At 36.0% G+C, this 25,861-nt stretch overlaps 1 protein-coding gene across 3 annotated transcripts in view; it reads left to right on the top strand.

The window, feature by feature from the left end:
* The window catches only part of cckbra (cholecystokinin B receptor a), a 45,429-nt gene that overhangs the window by 7,068 nt on the left and 12,500 nt on the right, over positions 1-25,861 (top strand). For all 3 annotated transcript variants that reach the window (XR_012401621.1, NM_001114714.2, XM_073946373.1), the window contains exon 2: positions 10,675-10,923. Coding sequence is in view for 2 of the 3 variants with exons in the window: in NM_001114714.2 (NP_001108186.2) it covers positions 10,675-10,923 (249 nt within the window). In the remaining variant the exon portion in view is untranslated. The remainder of the gene's footprint in view (positions 1-10,674; positions 10,924-25,861) is intronic.

Here is a 25,861-nt window from a genome sequence, read left to right as displayed (position 1 = left end):
GAGTGTCTGGAAGCCGCTCTTTGAGGGGGGCTCTGTCATAGTCACTAGCAATCTAGCCCATGCAGATCACTGGAGAACTACAAATCTCCCAGCAAAAGAACCGCATATACAGTCATGCACCACTCATACACCTGGCCTAGATTCCTATAATTATAATAATTATAATTATGACACGTTTCCTTGCCTTGTTTTGCTGTGTTAGACCCTTGCCTTGTTTTATTTTTTTATTCCTGTAAGCTTCCTGCCTTTTGACCTTCCACCTGTTTATAACCACAACTCTGTATTTGCCTGTATACATCTGTTTGCCCCTGTGTTGACTGTTGCTTGCTTGACCAACCTGTTAATAAAACCTGTATTTGGATCTGCACCCTGTTTTCAGCGTCCCCTTCATATTAAATATGAAGTGTGATTATTAATAAAATGAATACATTTTTACCAATAGAGGCTGGTTATATTCACACACTGATACCACACATCTGTGTTGTGTTTAAACAAAGAAAGCTATATAAAAGTATTTTTTGCATAATATGTCCCCTTTAACAAATTTAATAGTTTATCATCGCTTACTATTGCAATTAAAATTCCTCTAGGACACCAACAGTAAATCTTGGCAAATTAACCTTTTCCGTTAAGGCTTGGGTTAAAAATCTTAATGTAATCTTTGATTATGGCTTCAGATTTGATAAATGGATAAATACAGTTGTCAAATCCTGCTTTTTTCAGCTTTGACTTTTAACACAGGTAAAACCTATCTAAAAAATTTTTTAAAAATCTATAAAATATTTCATGCTTTTATTTCATCTAGGTTGGACTACTGTAAGACTCGGTATCTTATCAATCCTATTTATTTACTGAACATCAACCTGGATGGTCTTTTTGTTTATCAAACCAGGAATTATTATGTACCCCTAAGTGTAGGCTGAAATGCAGAGGTGGCCGTGCTTTCATAGTAGCTGGTTCTAGATTGTGGAATGCTCTGCCCCTCTGTATTAGATTTGTGTCATCTCTATCTGTTTTTAAAACTAGGTTCAAATCTTACCTTTTTTATCAGTCAGAATTGTTTGTTTTAGCTATAATGTTTTTAAATCTCTTTTTGTGATTTGTAATGTGCCATTGGTCGGTTGTGTTTAATAGTCCTATATAAATACTATTGACAAGGGCCCCATTTCAGGAACGAGGTAAGTGAAAACTCAGACTATGTTAACCTCGAAATGAGAGAAACTCTGGGTTTTCCGTTTCAAAATGGTAAGTCAAGCCTGTTTCTGAAAGAGAGGTAAATTTAACTCAGTGTCAGTTACTGTGGTAACCTACTCTATGAACCTAACCTGGTCAGGAGCAGGTTTTATTCTCTAAACTCTAAGTTTCTGCCAGTCACCCACCTATTTTATGTGCATTTTGGAGATGTGTAGAAAAACAATTGATGGAAACGCCAAGATGCTCATAACTTTTGAAAAAACAATTTATGCACATAATTGAGTAGGATAAACTTTTATTCCCTAAGACAAGATGCGTATTAAATGCGATGGAAACAATTTTTCTCACCAAATTCCAGTATGCACATTTAAAAAGGTCATGCAATTTTGTAATAAGAGATCATGTGATGATTAAAACGTGTGTAAATAGACAAACCAGCAGGCTGAGCACACTGTAAAACATCTAAACTGTTGTTTTGGTCATTCTGAAAAAAAACTTTACCGTTCCAGTATTAGTATTATTAATGACCCCCAGAGCTGCCAAGAGTGTCTTTGCTCTGTGTCTGATGCCTTCAAATGCCACCACGCTTTCATTGCATATCATTGCATTGCCTACATTTCAGTCACACAAAGAACAAAGTCACGAGAATCACTTGTCCATTGTTAATGAATAATTAGCTTAAATTCACTAACCCTCAACAGGGACATGTACTGTAACTACATTATTGGGATTATTACTCGTTCTAAAACTATTTTTAGTGCTGCTGACATTCTAAATGTCATATCAACCACCACTTGATCAATAAAAAAGGCAGACACACAAGAACACTTTTATATCTATTAAAAATCCAAAAATTTTATCCTAAAATCAACATGTAAAAGTGGGAACCTTAAATTAAACATTTCCACTAAACATTGAGTTAAGGTTATATGCATTCTTGTTTTGTCAAATTTGTTGTAGAAACTATGTAGTAGCCTGTTTTATGTATTTAATGCAATTACATCTGAAATAACTTCAAAATTACTGCCAATTCCACATTTTTTAAGTGAAAAGTCAATAAACGTCACACATTACATTACCTTTTTAAATTATACTTAAATATTTAAATTTGTGCTGTCAAAATTAGTGCGTTAACGCATGCGATTAATTTGAAATAATTAATGTGTTAAAAAAAATTACTTAAAATAAATTTACTTCCTGTTGTCGTCACCGTGTGTTTAACATGCAAAGAAAAATAGATAAGAGCAAGGAAGCATTTTTTGAAGGCAAGTTTCAGTATAAAACAATTTATGTCGCATCACCAGGCTATCCAGCGTTTTCTCAAGAGTTTTATGCAATTTCAGGTATTTAATTTTTAACTTCAACTTTTGTTTTAATGTAATTTGATACCGCATGGTGAACGCAAAGAAAAACCTCCGCATTTCGTGACTCTGTCCTTTAAGCTAATCAAAAATCCCTGCTTATATGGTAGACTCCTAATGATAGTATTATCTTAATCATATTAAAATCAGATGATTGGTGTCCATGTAAATGAAGTGTCAGATGAAGTCGCAAGATGTCGTTTCTCTGCCTTTCAGCACGCACCCTCCAATGTTTCATTAAGTTTGATGTGTTTCCTCCTTAAATGCAACGAAAGCGTATGCTTCACGTTGTTGTGTCAGAATCCTTGTGAAATACAATCATACTTTAGAACGCTTAGTTTATGCAAATTTGATAAACGCAATCAAGCCTGTTGAATCTGAAGGGAGTCGCTCCAGCTGCCCTGGCCTGTGCATTGCGTGTGTGTGTCTGTCTGTGTGTGTGTCTGTGTCAGGCCTGTGCACAGAGCACAGACCCTTACAGGAGCAGGTGCTCAACACGATCGCAAAGTGAAGAGCGAGTGCCTCCTGAGAGGGGCACCTCAGCCAATGAGGGCAGAGGGGCAGTGACTCTAGCCACCGGGCCACCACCCTGTGCACGGCCCTGGTTTGTGCACGCGCGCGTGCGTTTCTTAGCAACGAACCTGCCTAAACGTCATTGTCTTTGGCCACTAAATCAAAAAGTTACAAATTGCAGTGAGATTGATTGCGTTGCACTCTCAGCTCACATTATTCAAAAGATAAGGTCCACATTGTTTTAGCAACTGGCTCAATGGAAAGGAGGACTAAGCAAAATTGTTTCTACTTCATAATTAATGTTCTCAACTCACAGCAATGCAACTTTAAAATGAGAACAATTGTTTGTATTCAATACTTTATTGTTATTATAATTTTCTATTTTTCATATTTGCAATGCCTGTATTTTGGCATTTATTTGCAGTCCACTTAGAATCCAACTTGGAAATAATTTTTTTCTTTATTGGCATTGATTGTTTTGAAATTTAAATGTCATTAACATGCCTGTGTTTTCATTTCTGTAATAAATATGGGTGTCAAGCCAGGATCTTGATGGTTTATTGTGGGTTTGTTGTTTACATGAAGACATCTATGTTACAAGTTAAACAAAAATTATAATAAACAATTATATTTTTAATTTAAATAGTTTTTGTCTTGCTTTTACATGAATTTTACATTTGAATAGCCAAAATTACAAGTTTCAGTCTTTTAAATGTGATTAATTGTGATTAATTAAAAAAGTGTCATTACTTAATTTTTTTAATCAATTGACAGCACTAATTTAAATACTTTAAATGTAAATTTATGCATTTACTTCAGTAGCTATGTTTTTCAACGCTAACTGTCTGTTTCACTGACGCAGAGGTGTTGCTTTTTTAAATATATGGTTATATTTGCTATAACTTAGCATGAGCACATCATGTTTGGCTGGAGAAAGAAATGCTGATTGACCTAACTCGGATCAGCTATTCTGAAACCAAAAACTCTTGAGTTTTTAATCTCTCGGTTAGTCAACTCTGAGTTTAAGTTTAAACTCTGAGTTGGTTAAACCTCCTTACTGAAACAGGCCCACTGACATTTAAATATTTAAACCATACATGAGCTAGGAGTTCTGCAAGCATGCATTGCAGAAAGATTAATAATAATATAATAATAATAATAATAATAATATATATTATTAATAATAATAATATATAATTGCTGCTTTGCATGTTTTAAATGTTTGGACTGTTGTTTTGGTTGTCACTGTTTTTAATTGTTTTGAACAGATACTTTTCTTTCAAAATGATTTATGTTGTTGTTGTACTTAATGTGATGAGAAGAAAGATTAGAGGATTAGAAGGAGCAATTTTAAAGCCCTTTCATATTATACTTTAATGCTGACTAATTAAATGTGTTGTGTGTTAATCTGTTGGTTTTCTGCACTGTGAAAGATACATTAGCTGATCAGGATATTGTGCTTTTAGTGAACGGGCAAATAATTCAAACTTTAAATGAAGAAGTGTTGCTTTGGGCAGTTATTAAGTTTTATAGTGCTTGCTTTAGTGAAGAGAGAAAAAAACGAGTTCATTCTTTATTAAGTAAGAAAAAATACTTTTCTAACTGCATTCCCTTGGTTGGATGCTTACTCTGTGGTGTTGTTTTTGGCACTGAAACTGAATACAGGCTCCTAACATTACACTTTGGCACTGTGCCCGAATAAAATGGCTTTAATTTTTAATTGGCTTTGAATTACAGCAAATCCTTTTACCCAGCCTAATTATGTGACATTCTAAAAATCACAGACTTGCAGATGACTCCCATTTGCTCATTTTAATTTATTTATCAAATGATTAAGGACCCATTTATAACTTGGGTACAGGCAATGCCTGTAGACAATTTCAATCTAAGCAGAATTCATGATGAACGCAGCTGAACTGACCAATGAATAAAACATTATATAGATGCATTATTGAAATGCATGCATCTGCGCTAGCAGGGACAAGCACGAGAAGTATTATTCAAACTTTGTTCACACCAAGAATAATGCCCCTTGTCTAATGTTGGTTTAGGAAAGGGCAAAATTTCAATCACACAGTGCAGATGGGCTTTTACAAACTGTGGCACACACACCATAGCAAGACAACCCAGGAGATAAAATCACCACAAAAATAAATAAACCACCACAACAAAACCTGGAGAAAATTAAGAGGGGAAGAATAGATAGAGACATAAATAAACAGAGGTAGATAAATAAATTTCTAATAGATGAAAATAAGGGAGATCAGTAAATCTACTATTGAATTTATTTCATATCAGAAAGATTGTATTTACTAGTTATAAGTAGATTCTGGATATTCTTTAAGCTGTGAGTTAGGGCATGTCTATGACAAATCATGTCAGATGCAATGGATGAAGCATCTGTATTGATTGTCAGTTTGTTAAATAATAATGTTTGCAATATATTTCCAAGTAAACTAAAGACAAATCCAACCTCTTTGTACAGTAACAGTGGAATATAATATGGTTTAATTTACAGCATTTGAAATCACAGAAAAAAAACATGTTGAATATTATGTATTTTCTGATCTTGCCTGTCAGTGAATGTATGTTCACATCCATACTTAAATTCTTGTCTGTCACACTGCTGTTTAGGTCAGTTTAACGCCATCTTGTTACTGAATAGTACAAGTGTAAGAGGCTAAATTATCATATGCATCTATTTATATAACAAAACATGTCTTTTTGACTCAAGAAGGTCCATACTGACTCCAAAGGCATATATTGATAAGATCAGGGCCTGAAATGTGGACTTTGGGGGTTTTATGATGTGATCATATGTTGATTGGTCAGTTTGAATGTCTCATCATTTGGGCTTTAGTCACATGGTCAAGAAAGATACAAAATAGTTGGTAAACTGTGCTCTGTTTCTTTGCCTGCCCTGTCTTCTCTTGGTCTGTTTTTCTCCTGCTCTGCTCCTCTCCTCCTCTTGAGTCTATCTTCTCTGCCTCTTTGAGGCCTACTTACTCTCTTTGTCTCTCTCCCTCCCCCTTTGTCTCTCCTTCTACCTCTGGTAACTTTAATTTTACATTTAAGCTGAGTACAATTTAAATCATATCATTTTATCATTTTATACAGTTATTTTGTAATCAATACAGTTGTAACCATAGAGAATTCTTGTCATTAAATCATCTCATTTTCAAGTATTTGGGAATTACTTTTGATTTAACATCAAAATTGTTTCATATTGCAATACAATACAATCACATAATATCAACGCTCTCCCACATTTATAGCCATTAATACTGCCCTTATTTCCGTTTTTGGTATGGTATTGCAGAAGAATGTTTTGACTAGAAATGTACAGTTTTTTACCATCATGCTGATAACTTTTTAGTCGCTCGGCAGAAGCGAACTCTACAGTTCGAAGCACTGTGGTTTAAAACCCATTCTTACACAAGTTTTTTTTTTTTTTAGTGTATGCTCCATTTAGCCATTTTAGTTTCTATCAGATTTGCATTTAATTAAAGATTTAATAAAGAGAACAATGTTTTTTTTCTTTTTCTTTTCATTTTCATTGAAAAACCTACATACTGTTAAAGTCATAATTATTAGCCCCCCTGATTTATTAGCCTCCTGTTTATTTTTTCCCAATTTCTGTTTAACAAAGAGAAGATTTTTTAAAACGCATTTCTAAACATAATAGTTTTAATAATGCATTTCTAATAACTAATTTATTTTATCTTTGCCATAATGACAGTAAATAATATTTTATGAGATATTTTTCCAGACACTTCTATATAGCTTAAAGTGACATTTAATGGCTTAACTAGGTTAATAAGGTTTAAAGTGGCTATTTATTTTGACCATAAAATAAAAAAAATAAAAAAAAATAAAATCTTTTTTTCTAGCCACAATAAAACAAATAAGATTTTCTACAGAAGAAAAAAATATTAGCAGATATACTGTGAAAATGTCTTTGCTCTGTTAATCATAATTTAGTAAGTATTTAAAAAAGAAAAAAAAAAATCAAAGCTAGGTTAATAATTCTGACTTCAACTGTACATACAGTACCGGCCTAAATGCTTAGAAGAAAGAGATGGACCATATATCAAAGTTCCCCCAGAAGTACTTTATCACAGTGAATTTAGCTTACTAAAAAAGTAACTCAAAATCCTACCTCCCACCCCACTAATCTAACATCATGTTTGGGGAAAGTTCATAAAAATCCTTATTATACGTGAATAGCATTTACAACATGGAACTGCCTTTGACACAAAAATTTAAGCTAGGTGTACAACATGGACAATGAAGCCAATAGAGATATTATAAAATACTTATAAGATAATTTGTAAATTAATAATGAAATAAAATAAATAAGTAAGTTAACATCCAATAGTCTTGTAAAAATCTATATCGTTTCAGTGTTCAGTATCAGTTTAAGTCTTTATCTACAAAAATAGTACGAATGATTTCCAAACCCTGATAAAAATTTGTCACTTAGTGTGAGTTTCAGTTCTTCTAAGTGTAACATATTTCCAAATTCTCTAGCCCACATTCCAATGGTGAGAACAGCATAAAGTTTCCACATTTGTAAAATTATTATTATTATTATTATTTTTTATTTTATTTTTTATTTTTGCAATAAACATACAAAATAGAATTGCTTGTATTTGGTTTCTACCAAATGTATTTGGTAAGCATGTGCAATTGTATTTGGTCTCTGCTCCTTAAAAGTCCAATAGGATCAGGTTCCAGATTCACTGAATACACTTCATAAAGAAACTTGAATAGAGAACAATGTTGTTTTGTCTAATTTGTATGTTTTTCAACAAGTTGCCACAGAAAAAGCAGGATAAAGTACAAAAAAGTATGTAAGAGGTAAAGAACATCCAGGTGATTTTTTTATTACAGAATAAATCTAGACATGCTTTTCAGCAGCCCATGCAAAGCGGAGCGCTGTTATATAAGACTGAATGGTTATATTTTGCGAAAACAATTACCTGCATGTACTTTATCCAGTTTGTCACTGCTACTTGCCACAAAATGTAAAAATGAGATCAAATATTTTTCTTAGCGATAATACTTTATTAATTATCTAATTAAAGGCCAAGAGAAATGAAAATGGCTGAAAGGAGCATACATTAGCGTATGCATTATTCAGTTACAAGAAAGTGCCAAACAGTTGAAAACAATGGTAAAGACAGACAAGTATATACTGTAAAAATGCTGGGTTTCAGGCAATCAATTTGTGTTGAACTTGAAGGATTTTAGTTAATTTATTAGTCTATACCGATTTAAGTAGATTGAACCTAAACCAATCAAGTAGTCCCCCCCAAACTAAAGAATTGTTTCAGCTCATTTAAAATATGGTTTGAGCAAACAGCAAACATAATTTTTCACGCATATATAGATGCCAAGATGATTGGAATATCTGCAATGGGCGGTTGTTGTTCTGGTAGAACATACCTAAGAATGTTGTGTCTAACCAATCAAAATCATGTATTCCAGACAGCTGTGTTATAATCTGTGATAACAACCACCTGGAGGTATATTAGCCTTTACATAAGATGTTGTAATTATGAGTTACCAAATTATAAATATGACTTTCAGACAGTTGAGACGGTTGATTGAGGTTATTTAAAGAAATCAGAGCACATGGCATAAACAGACTAAAGCCATGCTGACACCAAATGACAATACAAGAGCACATGGCCATGAACACAATACGAAACCATGTGCTTAACAGTAATGACACACACGACTAGACAAGAGGTGTCCTGTGATGTCGTACACAAACATTTGAATAAAAGGAGATTTGAAAATAGGGATCGGACAGAATCCAGACCTTATGACCCAGACACAGAACACACTGCCTGAATAGAACAATGCATGACCCAAAACAAAGCCACATGGTCATGCAAAGATACAATAAAATAATAACATTAATTCTGTCACCAACCTAGGAACAAGAACAAGCATAATAACAGGACTCCAAATGCCTCCATTTATATTGATTTGAGTCCTTTGTGACTTGTAACTCAGTAGTTCATATTTAATTTGATTTGAAGCAAATCTGACATGCATGAGGAGACACGTTTGGTAGGTACTGTTCCTGTGAGAGCAGGTACTGCTCCTAGCAGAGCAAATGAACAGAGGAGCTGTCAGGGGAACACAACAAACGAGGAGCTGTCACAACAGTTACAGCCATGACACTACACACAGACTGACACTGAACATTAGAATGAGCAATACACTGTGCCATTTGGATGACACTGTATTAACTGTAACTGTAGTGTTGCTGACACCAGTGACTGTGACTGACTAAGAAGGCAGCCACAACTTCACAAATGTCAATTTTATGCTTTCTTGATGTTTCCACTTTATAGTCAGAATCTGTTTATGCCCAGGGACAAAGGGCTATGTTTATAAACTCCAGTATGAAACATCTCTAAAAGAACGGAGTAAAGAACAGAATGACAAATTGCAAATCAATTTTAAGCTGTTTATGATTTTCTGTCACAGAATACATATTCTATCTATCTATCTATCTATCTATCTATCTATCTATCTATCTATCTATCTATCTATCTATCTATCTATCTATCTATCTATCTATCTATCTATCTACCTGTCTACCTGTCTGTCTGTCTGTCTGTCTGTCTGTCTGTCTGTCTGTCTACATTTTAATGATATAATAATATTTCAATTGTGCTGTAAACGGAGTGCACTGGGAGAGGGTTTCTACAAAACAAACACCAGCAAAACAAACAAACAACAGCAATAAAGAAGTTAGGGTTAAAATAAGCAATAATCAATGTCACATTTACAGGAAAATGTCCTAATGATAGAATTGTGCAGTATGAAAATTTGTAGATAGATAAGTCACCATTTACATATATGTTATTACTTTGGCAGAAATAAATTTACGACCAATACTTGAAGTTACTAATTTAACTTCAGTTGTTTTTTCAATTAATTTAATCAAATTAAAATATTGCATATTTTATCAGCTTCTTTCTTATATGCAAAAACTGAACACTATTAAGCACTGAATTTTAGCAAATCATCTCAACTTGTACATTTAAAAATATTATTATATAAAAAAAGGTTCATTAAATATATTTGGTTATTTTTACCTGGTCTGAGTAAAGTGTTATGGATGACGTGGCTTTACTTCAGGAGTATGAAAGACGAACTGAGATCAGAAATGGGAATGATTATCAATATTGCCTACATGTTAGGTGGTAAAAAATGCATAGAGATTACTTTGAAGTATGTGACGGTGATGGTGAATTGATTGTTCAAAGCTGAGGCGAGAAATTCACAGACAGCCACCTACCTGAGAAGGTGATTACTTTACGGATTCCTCATCTGAAATCAAAAATGTGCTTTTTTTCCACAACCGTTTCCATCATTCCATGTAAACAGACACCCTGCATTCATTTCTCATAACCCATAATCATACGACGCATAAAACACCACTCATCAGCTTGTGCAGTAAAACATACTTCAAAACATGTTTTAAACATACCCACTTTGAAAATGTAGCTCACTTCTTTATTAAAGGTGTCATAAGAGAATGTGTTGATTGCCTTGACCAAAATGGATTTTTCTCTCTCTTCAGAAATGGACTCAGTGAGGATTATTCTTTACTCACTTGTCTTTCTCCTGAGTGTGTTTGGGAACCTTCTGATCATTGTGGTCCTGATTGTAAACAAGAGAATGCGGACAGTCACCAACTCCTTCCTGCTCTCTCTGGCCGTTAGTGATCTTATGATGGCCATCTTCTGTATACCCTTTAATCTCATCCCCAGCCTGCTAGAGGACTTCATATTTGGAGCTGCGATGTGCAAGACAGTTGCATATTTCATGGGTAAGGAGGACTTATTTAAACTTATTTCAACTGGAAGGTTCATGTTTAACTCTGCCAATGCACTGTTCAATAATCTTTAATTACAGATCAAACCCTAATATTTTTTACACAAAATAATATTATAGAATTATAATATGTCACATCGCTATGAGTAGCAACTGAATAAAACAATACTGCAGGTCAATGTTTCTTCAACTATGATGAGTAAGTAAATAAATAAATAAATAAACAAACCGTTATATATAACTGTAATAAGAGCTGTTTTCTGTCATTGGTTCCCAACTGGGGACTCGCCACCCTGCACATTTTGTATGTTTAAATAAGAAAGATACAAATATAAAATGTGCAGGGATGTGGATTTCCAGAACTGTACTTGGGAACTACTGTTCAATGTGAATATATTTCAAATTTACAGTTTAATAGAACATAATCATCTATTGTGGCAGCAGTCATTTATAATATTTACATGCAGAAAACAGCTTTATAGATTAGGCTTAAAGCACTTAAATCACTTTCTGAAGCACAGGCTCATATGACTAGCTCAATACATCATCACACAACAACTGTAATTAAGCTCTTGGGAAGCCTTTAAAAATCCATCTATTTCTCCCTGTCATTGCCTCTCAATTATAGTACCGATCTGACTTGACTTTATTTATAGATGTTGCACTTCACAACTAATAATCATTAACTGTGCTGTTTCTTCCGTGCTGCTTATTCCTCTTTGGACAATCTTACTTTAATTATATACTGCTACTGAGCTAACATAAAAACAACTGTCATATTTCCTAGTTACTCTGAAGGGCCTGCCCTCAAGAAGCTCTGATTGGTTAGCTAACATAATGTGCTGTTGTTCACCAATTGGCTCAACGTCATCAGGAAAAGCGTCATGCTCCTGCTACAAGCATGCGCTTGGCCTCTGCTTCATAAATACTGTCAGTCAGAGTAGCTGTTGTCCATTTCGATTTGAGCCTGAATCAGACTGAAAACGAAAAGGACACAGTTAAACCTCACGCCTGCTCTTTAAAATAAAATCTGACAAATGTTTTTTACATTTGGACTAAGCATGTGCAAGTAATATATAACGTTCCTTTAACTTTTGTGAGTTTGTTATTTAAGATGTAGAACGCAGGGAAAGTGGCCGGATAGAGAGACACTGCACGCGCTGCTGAAGATTGTGGGTGTTTACAGCAGTTTGACGGAAAACATGAATTTGTAGCTAAATTGTTAATGGTGCCAAACAGCATTTCTCTTTGTTTACATCCTTGGTTACGTCCTTGCTACAACATACCATTACCGCTAGACACTATGTATGTAATAAATCAATTTTAACAAATAAAAATACTTACAGGTTGTGGCTCACAATTCACAGCTTCTTCTATTATGTTGTAACTGATGCTTCTTTGGGGAGCTTTTAGCTGAATCTAGCACATAACTTAGAGAGATTCTGGAAGCTGTCCTTTGTCAAATGCTAGAGCTAAATCTTTTTATAATTCTTTGTAATATAATTAAAACTAAACGGTAAGCACTTCTCTCTTTGTATCGTGTCCTTTAGAAGCCCAAATTCAGAAACAGAAAAAGCTCTGTGGAAAAAGCAGCATTTGTATGGCATTTTAGGTTTCTCTGCTATAAAATAACAGCACCTCTGGCCATGCCCCCTTTTCTGCACAGGGTGTATGTGTGTGGTGAATGCGTGTAACCTGAAGCATTTGTGATTTCACTAGCCCAAATGTATTATGTGTTTTTTGTGTCCCCAATCTATCTTCACTGTAGGCTTTGCTCGGCTAACTCTGTAAGAGCCATTGTCTCACTTTGCATTGAATTTTGAGCATATTACATTTAGAGATGTTGTTTATGTTCACACATAAACACCACAGCCATATCACCCTGCAGCCCAAGATCGGTTACTCACTAAAGCTAAGCAGGGCTGAGCCTGGTTAGTACCTGGATGGGAGACCACTAGGGAACACTAGGTTGCTGTTGGAAGTGGTGTTAGTGAGGCCAGCAGGGGGCGCTCAACCTGAGGTCTAAGTGAGTCCTAATGCCCCAGTAAAAAGTGAAGGGGACACTACACTGTCAGTGGGCGCCGTCTTTCGGATGAGACGTTAAACCGAGGTCCTGACTCTCTGTGGTCATTAAAAATCCCATGGCACTTCTCGTGAAAGTGGGGTGGGGTGTAACCCCGGTGTCCTGGCCAATGTCCCTCTATCGGCCCATACGATCATGGCCTCCCAATCATCCCCGTCCACTGAATTGGCTCTATCACTGTCTCTCCACTCCACCAATAGCTGGTGTGTGGTGAGCGCACTGGCGCCGTTGTCCTGTGGCAGCCGTCGCATCATCCAAGTGGATGCTGCACACTGGTGGTGGTGTGGAGAGAACCCCCTCATGATTGTGAAGCGCTTTGGGTGTATGGCCATACACAATAAATGCGCTATATAAATACACATTACATTTACATTTACATTACATCTAAATTACATATGAACTAAAATTTAAAATATGATATCGCAGTGGACTACCCCTTTAATCAACAATTAAGGCACTAACTCAGTGCATTTATATACATTGACATGAGTGAAATAATGCATTAATAAAGTACATTTAATGTGTATTGCTTTGCACCCAAAGCATATGGCACTCACACATTGGGATCAGCGATGCAAAGAACTATAAGATGATGTTACGAAGAGTTGCACCAGTGAAACTTTTGGACTAGTAAGGAAGACATGCACACCCTTCACTGCCTGGAGAGGTACCATTAGCTTTTCACTCAACATAGCACACGTGCTGCTGATGATGTGACAATAAAAGTGATTTGATTAAGAACAAACAAGGTAAAAAATGGAAAGCTCAATAAAGCATTTAAAACAGATGGCTTGAATACACATAAGTACTGTACACCAGCAACAAGTCTGAACCAGAAGTTGATAGATCAAAGTAAATTGAGAGGTCCGTTTGGAACCTGAAACCAGACATTCTCATGAAGGAAATAATCTAGGCAACAAAAGCACTGTCCAATAGCAAAGCCCCAAGTATAGATACCATTCCAGCAGAACTGTTAAAGGACATTCTTCTTGTGGTTGTTGCCAATTTGTGTCAGAAGATATGTAAGTCAAATATATGTACAAGAGATTGAAAGAGGTAAATTTTTATGTCAATTCCTAAGAGAGGCAAAGCTAAGAACTGCTCCAATTACCGCACTATTGCTCTCATTCTACAAGTTAGCAAAATACTTCTCAAGATCATCAAGCAATCTTAGCCCCAATCGTTGAGGTTGATTTGCCTGTTATGCAAGCAAGGTACAGAAGAGGTCATGGCACCAGAGATCTTATTGCAAACATGCGTTGAATAATGAAAAAATCCATTCAGTACAAAAAAATCTTTACATGTGCTTCATTGATTTTTAGAAAACCTTTTGATTGCATTGATGACAATAAGCTTTGGAAAGTGCTTGGCAAAATTGGAGTTACACCCTATTTAGTGAAGTTGATTAGATACTTATTTATAGATCAAGAAACCACAGTTAGGGCTCGATGTGGAGAAACAAAATGGTTCAAAATTGAGAAGTGTGTGAGGCAAGGCTGCATTCTATGCCCCATCTTGTTTAATCGTAATGCAAAAACGATCATCAGAAAGCTGGAATAAGATGAAGAAATGTAAAGCTTATCTATGAATCATCTATTTCAAGAGTACACACTTAGGCGGTAGGCGAAAACCAGGGAACCCGGGGAAAACCCATGCAAGCATGGGGAGAACATACAGACTCCACACAGAAATGCAGACTAGAGCTTGAACCAGTGGGATTCTTGGTGTGAGTCGATAGTGCTAACTACAGGTAACTATTGGGCCTCCATGCCGCCATATCAGGAGAAGGGGGAGAGGTAGGGGTGGAAGGAGGGATTCTTCAAGACGAAGATGACTAGAGTGAAAAAACTGACTATTAATAGTGAGTTAGAATTCATCTGATTGGTGTGATATAAGTAGCTGAAGCGAGACCAGCTGTGATCAATCATAAGCACGTGATATTCTATAAATTAGTTATAAATAAACCGCATTTAAAAACAGAAACATCAATCTAGGCATAATATGTAACCTGGTCCAGGGGATTGTATTCCCCATATTTATGTAACGGGTGAAAGCTGGACAGTGAAAAAGGCAGATAAAAGGAGAATTGTTTGGTTAAGCCCTGGTGCTTGCAAGGACGATTCCGTGGACGGCAAAATATGATGAACAAAGAAGTCAAGCTGGACATGTCAATAGAAGGAAAAATGAAAAAAACTTAGGTTAGCATACTTTGTGCATGAACTGCATTCCAGTTCATTGGAAAAAACAATCATGCTTAGACCAGGCCATCAACGAAGACACAGGCTTGAAACGGATCAACTAAAAGAAGCAATATGGGATCAGAAAGCAAGAAGAGCACTTAGCCTGTAGGATCGCCAAGAGTCGAAATCGATTGAATGGCTAACATCACATCATCCATTTTGAAGGGCTCATCCCTTTTCAATAATCCCTTCGGACAGTCCCTCTGAAGGGATTAGAGCAAATGGATGAGACCTTCCAAACTGAGTGCAGTGTGTGACACCAAACAACTTCCCTGTTCAAAGGATCATGGCCTGAAGTGTCTATCAGTTTTTGTTATGTTATTTTGTTTAGTTTTCAGCACTTCAATATTGTGCCATGATTTTTTCACGCCAATGTCCCTTCGGAAGGCGATATTTATCCCACTTGGAATGCACTGTAAGACAAGAACAAATCTGAGTTGTAGGAATTGTATTTGAATAAAACTTTGACAGTTAATGACAGTAGACAAGCACATAAGATCACTTAAGAATGCATAGTGAGAAATGTCTTGAATTTCCGAGTGTGTTTTTAATGTAGAGTAGACAGCACAGCTTTATAAGTAGCAATGAAAAAATAGATATAGATCCAAATCGATGACTAAAGATTATTAGAAAGCCAAGAAGGTCAATGACACACTGGATTTGTCCAGGACACAAGCAGTGGCAGTGCTTGGAAGAGGTGGTTGTTCTTAGCTTGCTTAGCCCCAGCTTAGAATGGGGAAGAAGAAATCCCACAAGAGGATCTACTGTAGCTGTTATACTGGGGTGAACAGTGTCAGCTTTTCTTGCTTAAAGCATGTAAAAAACTACCTAAGAAGAACCAAGTAACTCATTGAATCAACTCCTTTCAATCACAGCAATAGACAAACTGTTTATCATAATATGCACATAGGCAAGCTACTCTTAAATTTACAAACATTTAATAATTTAGCAGATGCTTTTTTCCCTAAAATGATTTACAAATGATGATAATATAAGCTTTTGGGGTTACCAGAGAGCAGACATATGTACTGTAAATGCCATCAAAAGACTAAGTTGGTTTAGCATAAAAAAAGAAAAAAAAATAAATAAACTGGAAAAACGGTTAAAGAGTAATTAGTAAATGTTATTGTTAGTCAGTACAGTTTTGATTAAACAGATGTGTCTCCAGATGTTTCTTAAAGATGGTCAGACACTCAGCTGTTCGATTAGAGTTAAGGCAAGTCATTCCACCAGGATGGGATGTTAAAGATGAAATTCCTTGTAATTGATTTTGTGTACCTTTAGGATGTGATCACAAAGCGATGTTCAGTAGCAATACTAGGTCATGGGTTCAATGCAACCTTGATCAAACACACCTGTCTTTAATTACAAAGTAACCCTACCTTCAGACCCTACTTAGTTGGTTTAGCTCTTTTTGATCAGAGTGGGAGCTGAACTCTGTAGGAAGTTAGGTAGAAGTTTCCTTTCTAAACTCACCAACATAAACTAACCTGACAGCTCACAGACGATCCAACATTTCTTATTGGTCAACCATCAGCTTGGTGTGTAAACATCCCCTGTAAGTTCTACTAACATAATAATAATAATAATAATAATAATAATAATAATACAAAAATGATTGTTTGGATTCCCCAAAAGAAAAGTATCTGATCATCATACATATTACTGTTTACATTACACCTGCATTGCCAAGTATTGTTTTACACTTCAGAAAAACACCACCGTAGAAGATGGCTGACTGGCCCAGATCAACATGGAAAGGAAACGTTAAGTAAATAGAAAGTGGAAATGTGGCTCTGGTTTTCCTAGGTAGTCTCCCTTAAGTATTAACCAAAATCAACCCTGCTTAGCTTCAGGTCTTAGGCTAGCAGTCTTGGGCTCCAGATCAAGATAATCTGTTGAAGTTCAGTCCAAGCTTTAGAAAGGGCAAGAAATGTGATTAAAGTGGCTTGAGAGTTGTCGGTGTCAAACTGAGACTCCAGTTTGCATGGGTTCACCCACTCAGTACTACAGAAGATTGGAAAAGGGTTGCCTGGTCGGAGTCTCTTATGCAAGGGTCAGCTATTGTAGAAAACAACATGAAATCTGTTTTGGAGCTATTTTTCTTTGTATCAACAGTTTAGACTGCTGCTGATAGTGTTTGGGTCTGCATAATATTTTATACTTAAAATTGTAATATTTAATATTTATAATATAATAATATGGCGAAGCAGTGGCGCAGTAGGTAGTGCTGTGGCCTCACAGCAAGAAGGTCGCTGGATCGCTGATTCGAGTCTCGGCTCAGATGGCGTTTCTGTGTGGAGCTTGCATGTTCTCCCTGCGTTCGCGTGGGTTTCCTCTGGGAGCTTCGCGTTGCCCCACAGTCCAAAGACATGTGGTACAGGTGAATTGGGTAGGCTAAATTGTCAGTTGTGTATGAGTCTGTGTGTGAATGTGTATGTGGATGTTTCCCAGAGATGGGTTGCAGCTGGAAGGGCATTCGCTGCGTAAAAACTTGCTGGATAAGTTGGCGGTTCATTCCGCTGCGGCGACCCCGGATTAAAAAAGGGACTAAGCCGACAAGAAAATGAATGAATATATTAATATACTGTATACAGTTTACCCATCTTGTCAAAAAACTCAAATTCATCTTAAAAACTGGTTTCTTGACTATGACAGTAAGTTCATTACACTTAAATGGCCTTCACAGTTACCAGACTCAATTCAGTACAGCACCTTTGGGATGTGATAAAACAGGAAATTTAAAAGGTGTAACTAATAAAGTAAGTAAGTAGATATGAGTCATACATTCTTTTGAAACCCGTAAGGTATCACATTGAAAAAAAATATCTTCTCAAGGAACACCGTGCTCATCTTTAGTAAGAAATATAATTTTTACAACTTTCAGCATTCTGTTATTCTTTATATATTTATCTTCACCTTAGAATTATGAGGTTCTATCTGACATTTTTGTCAAAATTGAGTTATTGACATATTCTTATTAAATGACAACATATTTACATTATGGGATGTTTTTTATAAGTTGTTAACATTTTAATACTTTTTATTTAATAAACAAATGTTACACACATATTGTTTGCTATGGAATGTAAAAACTTTGAAGCTTAATATCTCAAAATCATTCAGAATGCAAAAAGAACCTTATCATTCCAAGGTGATGATATATCTATATAACTACACAGCTTTTTGGAATGCTAGATTTTGATTGGACTAAGGTTTAAACCATTAAACTGTTGTACTGTTGCCCCTGGCAACCATCTCACTCCTACACTAGTTTCTCACTTCACAGTCTTTTTCTTCTCACATAATACAAAAAATTCCAATAATAATTTAGAATAATAATAATAATAATGATAAAATATATATTCATTTATTTGCTCATTTAGCCAGAATATGTATACAATAATAATACAGTAATATAGACTACATATTAAAAAATATTCTTTTCAGGATTCTTTCTAATAAGCGACTATGGCTATTGAATTGAACACATTCCCTAACATAGTATTATATGTTCTATATATATTTAGGTGTTTCATTATATAGCCTAAAAGGGCCTTAGAATATTAGTAGAACAGACTGGACCTAAATCATTTTTTCATCTCTGAATTTACTTGGCACTGAGTTGGACAGCAATAAGTCATTCTCACACTGCAAAAGAGTTGGCCTTGAGCCAGAAGAAGAGAACACAGCTCCACCACTGGCATTCTGTGGCAGTCTTACCTTGCTCACTTTATTGCATTAATCTAAAAGTGCTTTGGGCACCTAGTTTTAGTCAGCCAGTGGCAATCAATGCACAAATCCATTGTGAGCTATTGATTTCCTACCCTCAGTGGTCATATTTACTAATGTCTTCCCAAAAGAAAGCAAAATACCTCAGAGAACAAATCTCTCTGTGCAACTGGTTAATATTACAATGATTAACATCTGTGTACTCCATTTTAGATGAATTTTAAAAGGCATCATTCTCAGGAGCATAGAACACAGCAAATATAAAATATTTGTTCTTAAAAACTGAAAAGAGCCAAACTTTTGACCATTTAACTGCAAAGAGCTAAAGAGATTTGTCTTTTAGAAAAGTTCTTAAAAATAAATTTGCTGCATTGAAAGGGGGGGAGTAAGGCTCAAACTAGGCAAAGAGGATTTATGAATCACTATGTGAAGTGGATCTGAAGGGGTAGAGAACAGACAGTAAACAAGAGGCCAAGAACCTGATGGAGACTCCATGTGTATTTTTCATTTGCCATAAAAAGATGCACACAGTCACCTAGAATTTTGTTTTTTAACTTCTTTCTTGGCTGTAGATCTGTATATATCTATAATATCACTGTTAAATATTAATTAGCTGACGAGTTGGATTTATTAAACATACAGTTTAAAGGAGGTGTTGGGGAAGATGGAAACGGATATGACACTCATTAATTTTTATTACGTAAATTCATTGCATGCAAGACCATTACTGTATTTTTTTAATTCCACATATAAATATGATATCTAATGCATTTTTATAAAAATGCCTAGTTCTCTTTAGTACTCTTGCATTTTATTTTGTGACAAACATTAAGGGAGAGTTTAAGAAATTCACTTGGGTAATCTCTCTTGGTTACAAATCCATCTGCCCAAGTGTTTCTATAAAGTCACTGGATAATCAAAGGCTCTGCAGTATAGCAGCCCTGGTTTCTCATTAGCATTAAACTGCACCATGGTGAAATAAGCAGAGCAAAACATTAAAATAAAAACATGTTCAGTAAAAAGCATGTTATCAAAGGAATTTTTAAATATATATTTTTGGGGGGTGAAGTGTAAGGTTTTTTTTTTTTTAACTGGGGGAATACATTAAAACAATTTGTAAAGAGCAGCAAAACAGAATGTAGCAAACACTGCATAATATACATATTCATGTATGCAAACCCCATTAGCTGCAGCTCGCAATCCAGTAGCTTCCACAGGCCTTGGTGTTTGAATCTGATGAAATTAGAAACGGCAAGCTGCCTGAAGTAGAAATTCTTGACTAAAAAGCATCTTTGTGCACAGCAAAATTAACAAAACTCAAAAGTCTGTAAAATTCATGCTAAATGCATGATAGATGGAATACGGATTAAGAACTGATGACATATAATATTGTATACTGTGCACCATCCAGCAGAGAGTTTTTGACAATTGAACAGTGTGTGAAAAAGAATGCTGTTATGGCCCAAAACTCAACACTGGCTCGAATAATAACAACAATCAAGGTTTGAGCCGAACATATGAAAAGACACAGATGCTTGAATTAATAAATTGACGTCCCGTCAATACTCCTTAATTTTCATAAATAATACGTTTCCAAAAAGAGACAACAAAACATTAACAAAAATCATTTAGATAGGTAGGGCAGCTAAGGAAAACAGGTCTCTGACTATAACGGACAGATCTTACCTACAACTCCTGTAAAAGGAATAAAAACAGGTCAGTCTTCAGGCTGCTTTCCTTCGCTAAACTAAAAAAAAAACATAACGTGACTATGAAAAATAATCCACTACCTGCTGCGAAAACAAACAAAGTATTAAAATAAATAAACTAGAAAAGACATTGAGAAAACTAAAGAATCAAAATGTTAAGAACAAAACTCTAAAGAGAGCGGCTTGTAGATAGTTCCCGGCATACAGGGCCCAGCCAGCCAGACCGCCTGAGCGCAAGCCACCACCGAGCTAAGAGAGAGAGTTATAGAGACTGAGTCGCCATTGCTTTCAGCCTTATATACTTGGAATCCCTAGTGACGTCACGGACGTCATCCAATCCTGGACAAGAAGTGTAGAAAACTCCACCTACACCTAAAGCGCAACAACCACATACACACAACAAATAATTAAATAAATAAATGAATTAAATAAAACACAGACCCTCGTAACACCCTTAACCTTAAGCGAATAAATTGTAGAGAAGAAAAAACATCCACAGTGAGACACGTGATAAGGCATCTACAATAACAGTATCCTTTTCACAGATATTTCGAATGTCTAGTTGAAACGTTTGTAGAAACAAACTCCATCTCATGAAAAGCTGATTGTGGTTTTTCATCTGACTTTTTTAATGGATTCGAAACAGAACCAATATAAACATCAAAATGTTGTAGAGCAAGGACAAGTGTGAGCGCCTCCTTCTAGTAGAAAGAAAAATCTGGGGCAGAAAGAACTGAAGAACTAATCAAAATGGCTTTGGTTCTCTCGAAACTCACCTGACATTCCTCAGACCTTTCAAATGGTATTTTGAAACTGAGGAGGTCAGTTAAAGAACTACAAGCAACTACGGAAAAATCCCTACAAAAATTTCTGTAGTATCCCACCATCCTTAAAAAGCGGCAGAGTTCACGGCACGTAGTGGGCACTGGAAAACAATGAATTGCCTCGACCTTCGACTCCACCGGTCGTATTTGTCCACCACCCACAACTTTCCGAAGATAAGTCACAGTTGCTCGACTGAATTCACATTTTGCCGAATTGATAGTGAGGTTGGCACTCGACAGACGACTGAATACTTTCTCTAGTTTCGAAGGCCGAAAGCTATTATGTAGTAATTTAGAAAATGATCTGGTGTAATGAACGCGGATATTTATTTGGCACTGTCACTTAAAGGGACCTGCCAATATCCCTGGAGCAGATAATTTTTTAAAACAAAAACCTCATTCCCAACGCGATCCACGCAATCCTCTATCCGAGGTAACGAATAACTATCAGGCTTAAGGAGATTATTTACATGTTATGTTGTCGGATTTTTTTTTACAATTAAGCAGGTTGAACTCCATGAACTAAAGCTTGGTTCAGCGATATTATTTTCGAGCATGAATTTTTCCTCTTTTTGCATCTGTTCATGCTTTTTGGGACTTATAGAGTAAATCCCAAAAAGCGTGAACAGATGCAAAAAGAGGAAAAATGGTTTCTCAGACTGGTAAGAAAACTGGTTTGAAACTTTCCACTGATTTATCTGAAGTAACTTCAAAATTACGCCTTAGAGACCAGCGATTCGTGTGATTAGGTCAATTTTGAGCAGAACTAAAAACATTCTTGTGAGTAAAAACATATTCATCTGCAAAAGCAGCAGCAGCTGAACATTTAGAAACCTTTTGTTCGTTGAGATAGGTTACAACATGTTCTGGAAGACAGTACTTAAATTATTCTAAAATAATAAGTTTACGCAGTTCTTCAAAAGTCTTCACTTTTCACGAACAAATTCCACGTAAGTTTCAGCATCTGTTTCTTTAAGGTAATGAAATTTTTGTCGGTAAGCCTCGGGAACGAACTCATAAACTTCAAGAATGGCACTCTTTACCTGCTCTGAAGTTCACATTTAGACATAGTCATTTTGAAGCTGATGTTATAATGAGCTGCGATTTTTATTAGATCAGCTCTGCTTACCTTAAATAAGTCAACTTGTTTAGGATTCGCTGTAAACTCGGTTAGATCAAACATTTTTGGGCAGGCGTCGACCTACAGGTAAAAAGCAAGCTCGTTAGTAGCCAACTAAATTCAACGTCTATGACTTATCGAAGTTACAAAGTAACACATTTTTGCTTGAGTTAATAAATTGACATCCCGTCAATATTCTTTAATTTTCATAAATCATACGTTTCCAAAAAAAGACCACAAAACATTAACAAAAATCATGTAAACAGGGAGGGCAGCTAAGGAAAACCGGTCTGCTTTCCTTCACTAAACTAACTAAATAAAAAAACATGAAAAATAATCCACTACCTACTACGAAAACAAACAAAGTATCAAAATAAAAACTTGATAACACACTGAGAAAACTAAAGAATCAAAATGTTAGGAACAAAACTCTAAAGAGAGCGGCTTGTAGATAGTTCCCGGCATACAGGGCCCCGCCAGCCAGATCGCCTGAGCGCAAGCCACCACCGAGCTGAGAGAGAGAGCGAGAGAGTGAGAGAGACTGAGCCGCCATTGCTTTCAGCCTAATATACTGGGAATCCCCAGTGACATCACGGGCTTCATCCAATCCTGGACAAGCAGTGTAGAAAACTCCACCTACAACTCAAGCGCAACAAGCACATACCTGCAACAAATACATAAACAAATTAATTAAATAAAACACAGACCCGCGTAACAAATGCCATTACTTAGCCAAAAATGTAGTGCGAGTATCTGTTGTAAATATAACTTGAAGTATGAGTAAAAAGGAGCCCTTTTAAAAATACTCAAGAGTCGTGAGTAATAAGTATTACACAGTTTACATGCAATTTGTCTGTGTGTGTGTTTAAAATGTGACATTCTGTAGTGTATTTAGTGATTGCTTAAGGCTATTTGTCGATTTTAGTTATCATACAGTAGGCATCTGTCATCTTCTCATCAGTGACTTGTGGTCTAAACTATCTCTCGGTCATAACCTGTAATGATTTAGTGTCTTCTGTCTTCACTTTTTCCAATTATTTTTTTATGTTATAGCCTTATTCCAAAATGGATTAAATTCATTTATTTCATCCAAATTCTACACACGAAAAAACTAAAAATAACTAAACCTGAAAAATGACATATACATAAGTTTTTACAGCCTTTGCTCAATACTTTGTTGATGCACCTTTGGCAGCAACTACAGCCTCAAGTACCTCACAAACTCTATTAGGTTGGATAAGAAGCAATGGTGTACAGCCATTTTCAGATCTCTGCAAAGATTTTCAATAAGATTTAGGTCTGGGATTTGGCTGAACCATTGACTGAGTTGTTGTAAAGCCAATCCATTGATATTTTGGTGGTGTGCTTTGGGTCATTGTCCTGTTGAAAGATGAACCATCACCCCAGTCTTAGGTAAAGAGCACTCTCAAGCAGGTTTTCATTCAGGATGTCTCTGTACATTGCAGCATTCATTGTTCCCTTTATCCTGACTAGTCTTCCAGTTCCTGCTGTTGAAAAAAACATCCCCACAACATGATGCTGCCACCACCATGCTTTACTGTAGGGATGGTATTAGCCTGGTTATAAGTGGTGCCTGGTTTTCTCTAAACAAAACGCCTGGTATTCGCTCTAAAGAGTTCATTTTTAATTTAATCAGACCAGAGAATATTGTTTCTTATGGTCTGAGAGTCCTTTAGATGCCTTTTTGAAAATTCCAGGCGGAGAGTGGCTTCCTTCTGGCCATTCTACCATACAGGCCTATTTGGTGGATTGCTGCATAGATGGTTGTATTTCCGTACGGTTCTCCTCCCTCCACAGAAGCTCAGAGTGAGTATCAGGTTATTGATCACCTCCCTGACTAAGGCCTTTCTTTTCTTATTGATGTTGGAGGCCATTGTGCTCCTTGGAACTTTCAGAGCAGCACATTTTTTTCTGTGACCTTTCCCAGCCTTGTGCCAAGAGACCATCCTGTCTCGGAGGTCTACAGACAATTCCTTTGTCTTAGAGCATGTCAAAGCACAAACCAAGCATGATCAACCCTGGGACTTTATATAGACAGGTGTATGCCTTTTCAAATCATATCTCCTCCGTAGGCTTGCCACGATAGACGGTGTTGACCGTGATACCGGTTTTAAGATGCAGCAAGGGTGACATCACTTTTCCTCCGTGACACCATCCCCAAATTTTTTATTTTTATTTTTTAAGTATTCGGGTTTGTTTTTTATTATTAAATATTTATTTGAATTAAATGGATTATATAATTATAAATAGTTGACTTAAGACACGATCATGCTCTATAATTAAAATCTGAACATAGCTACAATGCGTCATATTTCATTTATCACGTGAGGAGAAAAGAGGAGTTGAATTTACAGAAAGAGAATGGTGGACGATTAAGTGTCAAAACGCAATGCGAAAGCGCCTGTTTGGCAATATTTTGGGTTCAAACCAAATGCAAAAAGAGAACCTAAAGATGTTAATGAGGCAATCTGCAAACTTTTCCTGACAAAGGTGGCAGCATCTAGAGGAAACATAACTAATTAAAGCACACACCTTCAACGCACCTTTATGTTTAACTATGGGTGGGTCGCGGAAAAGATCCTGTGTGTGCGCACATCTTTTATAACTGAGGCGGCTCTCTTCAAAAACCGAAAGTTACTTCGTCTGTCTGGCAATATTTCGGCTTTTAATCGAATGAAAAGTTCATTTAGATGAGCCAATATTGGTAACAATAGTAAGTGCAATAAAGTAACCGAGACAAGCGGCCATACATCGAATCTGAGGTCTAAGTCTCTCTCTCTCTCTCTCTCTTGCTCTCTCTCTCTCCCTCTTATACATCGAGACGCCAGACAAGTCAAGTCGCAAAACTTAGGCAGGTGCAGCTGACAGGTAGTAGCCTATAGCTGAAGAAGCCTTTGCGAAATATGTCATTAACAGGCATAAATGTCTTTGAGCCAAAAAAAGTATATTTGTAGGATATCTGTAAAAACGCAATTGGAGAAAATGTTATAGGAGTTGTGTAGCCTATTAATTATATACATTCTAAAATAAAAACCTAAATAAACAATTCTTGGCATTTTTCATTTGATAAAAAAATATGTAAACGTAAAAAAATCAAAGGGTGGCTAGTTTGTATTAATGTGTTTTAATAGGCTATTTATTAAAATATGCTTAGCCTATTTAAATTTAACGGCTATATACGTCGCCAATAGACAAGCCATTCAA

The sequence above is a fragment of the Danio rerio genome, chromosome 1, assembly GCF_049306965.1.
Source record: "Danio rerio strain Tuebingen ecotype United States chromosome 1, GRCz12tu, whole genome shotgun sequence".
In the NCBI taxonomy this organism is placed as follows: Eukaryota; Metazoa; Chordata; class Actinopteri; order Cypriniformes; family Danionidae; genus Danio; species Danio rerio.
This window is presented reverse-complemented; position numbering and strand designations above follow the sequence as displayed.